Genomic DNA, 3,167 nt, shown 5'->3' with positions numbered 1-3,167 from the left:
GTGTTAGCATCGGGATTCTGGAGTCCAGCGCTGGTGCTGCGGCCCCTTGGCGGCCCTGGATATGCCCTGTCACTTTCCTGGGTCTTTGCCTCCTTCTCCATAGCCTGAGGGGCCGAGGGTATCCCCTGTCCCCCAGACCAGCTAGGGATATGTTGCTGTCACACACCTAGTGCTCTGCCTGAGACCAGGCTTTGTGTGCTTGGACAGTGGGTGGCTGCAAGTCTCAGTTGCTTTCTCTGGAAAATGGAGCCATGATCCCTCCCTCCGGGAGATGGACCCTCAGGGGTTCAAGCGGTCGCTACAGTGTGGGCCCGGAGGTGGTGGCACCCTGTCATCCCAGCACTCACAGAGGCTGAGGCAGGAGGATTGCCAGTTTGAGTCCCTCCTGGGCAACTTAGCGAGACCCACCTTTCTCCAAATGAAAAATAAAACAGCACCCCGGGATTCGAACCCCAGAACTACCAAAAAATGAAACCGGTCAGGTGTCCAAGGGCTGGGAAGAGGATGGGGCCCACGAGGCGCAGCAGGGGAGGTCTCGGTGGTCACCATCGTCCTTCTGTCCCTTGCAGGTATGAGCCCGAGCGGGACGAGTGGCACTTGGTGTCCCCGATGCTGACGCGGAGGATCGGCGTGGGCGTGGCCGTGCTCAATCGCCTGCTGTACGCGGTCGGGGGCTTCGACGGCACGAACCGCCTGAACTCCGCCGAGTGCTACTACCCGGAGTGCAACGAGTGGCGCCTGATCACCCCCATGAACAGCATCCGCAGTGGGGCAGGTGGGGGGCTGCAGGGCGGGCAGCTGGGGTCACCCGCAAGGGCCGCCTGCATCCACGCCGGCCCGCGGCGCAGGCACATGCGGCCGTTCCCAGCCTCCACGCCCTCTCTCCTGCCTTTCCTTCCTTCCTTCCTTCCTTCCTTTTCTGGGTACTGTGACCATCCCCAATGGGCTCAAGCATGCGAGGCAGCCACTCCCCAGTGCCACCCCCCCAGCCCTTTTTATTTTTATTTCGAGACAGGATCTCGCTAAGTTGACCACGCTGGCTTCCAACCTGTGATCCTCCTGCCTCAGCCTCCCGAGGAGCTGGGATCACAGGCGTGCACCACCACACCTGGCTCCTGGCTTTGTTTCTCAGGGGTTCCTCAGGACAAGGGAGAAGACAGAGGGAAGGTGGTGGCTAGGGTCCCCCAAAGCCAGGCTCCAGAATGACCCCACCTGCCCGGTGCGGTTTAGGGGTCTGCGTGCTACACAACTGTATCTACGCTGCGGGCGGCTACGACGGCCAGGACCAGCTCAACAGCGTGGAGCGCTACGACGTGGAGACGGAGACCTGGACCTTCGTGGCGCCCATGAAGCATCGGCGCAGTGCGCTGGGGATCACCGTGCACCAGGGGCGCATCTACGTCCTCGGTGAGGCCGGGCAGAGGGACGGGCCGGAGGCCAGCCCGGCCCCTCTTTTTTAAAATTTTTTTTATTTTTTATTTTTCTGTCTTTTTCGTTTTTATCGGTACCGGGGATCGAACTCACGACAGTACACTTGCAAGGCAGGCGCTTATGCCGCTGAGCTAAATCCCCAGCCACTACCTCGAGCTTGCAAGGCAGGCACTTTTGAACTAAATCCCTGGCCCTATTTTAAATTTTGAGACAAGGTTTCACTAAGAATCTAAATTCTCTAGACTCTGCTCAAATTTGGGATCGTCCTGCCTCAGCTTGCCTGGTGCTGGGATGACACACATGTGCCACCACCCCCGGCCATCCCTCTTGTCCCTGTCCCCTCAGAGGTGGCCTGAGTGGTGACTGTCCCCTCCACTCTCCCTGCAGGAGGCTATGACGGTCACACGTTCCTGGACAGTGTGGAGTGCTACGACCCGGACACAGACACCTGGAGCGAGGTGACCCGAATGACCTCGGGCCGCAGCGGGGTGGGCGTCGCGGTTACCATGGAGCCCTGCCGGAAGCAGATCGACCAGCAGAACTGCACCTGTTGAGGAGCTTGGGATTCTGGGGCAGAGAGGAGCGGAGAGATGTCTGACCCTCAGCATTGCCTTCATACATAAAACTGGGACAAAAAAATGTGACAGCAGATCTCACCCTCCAGGAGGGGGCCGGGCCACCTCTGGGTGACACCCAGAAAGGAGAGAGACCAGAGCAGGAAGCCGCAGCCCCTCAGAGTCCCCGGGTCGCCCGGCCCTGGGACCAGGCCGAGAGGTCACCTCCGTCTCACTCCGAGCTCTGTGCTGCGGGGACTTGGGGACTCGCTCACCGCAGCTGCCACTAGCCTCTGGGTGCCAGCAGGGGCCACCGAGGCCGGGCTCATCCCTTGTATCTTCACAGTGGCGTCCACAGTCCCCGGTGGGGCCAGGTGAGGCCTCGGGCTGAGGTCCCTCAGGAAACGTGGTCCCCAGGGCTGGGTCCCTCCAGCAAAGCCACCAGAGATCCAGCCAGCGGGAGAGTTGTTCTGTTGATAAATAACCCTGTAAATTTCCAATGAAAATAAAGAACAGACTAACACTGTCTTTCACCCAGCCTGAGCACAGATCTGGAGCCCAGGGGACAGACGCGACAGAAAGCTTTCCTCCTGAAGCACAGTGGCCACTGGGCTTTGGGGTGTGGGTTAGAAACTGGGCTGTCCAGCCTGGGCATTTTCCTATGTAGGGCACCTCTTTCCCATGGGAGAGCCGTGAGTCTGTCCTTCATTTGGAAGCCAGTGACTGAACTTGTCACGTCCAGGGCACCCCGAGGTCTGTCTCATACAGGAAGCAGTTTCTGCTTTATTTTGTTTTTGAGACAGGGTCTTGCTAGTTGGCCCAGGCTGGTTTTGAACCAGTGGGGATCCTCCTGCCTCAGCCTCCCGAGTGGGGTGACCAGCTCCCCAGGTTTGCCTGGAACTGTTCCCATCTGCACATTGAGACTCCATCAGCCCTGGTTAAACCGGAACCAGCTGGGTGTAGCGGTGCCCACCTGTGATCCCTGCGCTCTGGGAGGCTGAGGCAGGCGATTTTCAAGGTGGAGCCCAGCCTGGGAAATGTGGTGAGCTCTTTCTTCAAAATAAAAAATAAGGGGAAAAAGAGGGCTGAGTAAAAGGTGATGCTGGGAATTAGTTCAGTGTGAAGGCCCTGGGGTCACTCTCAGTACCCAGCCACCAAAAACACCCAGGACCCCATTGGCCA

At 59.1% G+C, this 3,167-nt stretch overlaps 1 protein-coding gene across 4 annotated transcripts in view; it reads left to right on the top strand.

The window, feature by feature from the left end:
• The window catches only part of Keap1 (kelch like ECH associated protein 1), an 11,149-nt gene extending 8,627 nt beyond the window's left edge, over positions 1 to 2,522 (top strand). For 3 of the 4 annotated variants that reach the window (XM_063228653.1, XM_063228652.1, XM_063228654.1), the window contains exons 4-6: positions 570 to 775; positions 1,231 to 1,407; positions 1,819 to 2,522. In XM_063228653.1, coding sequence (XP_063084723.1) covers positions 570 to 775; positions 1,231 to 1,407; positions 1,819 to 1,985 — 550 coding nt within the window. In that variant the 3' untranslated portion in view covers positions 1,986 to 2,522. Of the gene's footprint in view, positions 1 to 569; positions 776 to 1,015; positions 1,195 to 1,230; positions 1,408 to 1,818 lie in introns of those variants that run through there. The other variant, XM_063228655.1, reaches the window with a different exon arrangement.
• Positions 2,523 to 3,167: the final 645 nt, after the last annotated feature.

The sequence above is a fragment of the Cavia porcellus genome, unplaced genomic scaffold (genome assembly GCF_034190915.1).
Source record: "Cavia porcellus strain 051 isolate PalLab524CR breed Dunkin Hartley unplaced genomic scaffold, mCavPor4.1 scaffold_17, whole genome shotgun sequence".
NCBI lineage: Eukaryota > Metazoa > Chordata > Mammalia > Rodentia > Caviidae > Cavia > Cavia porcellus.
The sequence above is the reverse complement of the archived record's forward strand: the minus strand, read 5'-3'. Positions and strand labels throughout refer to the sequence as shown.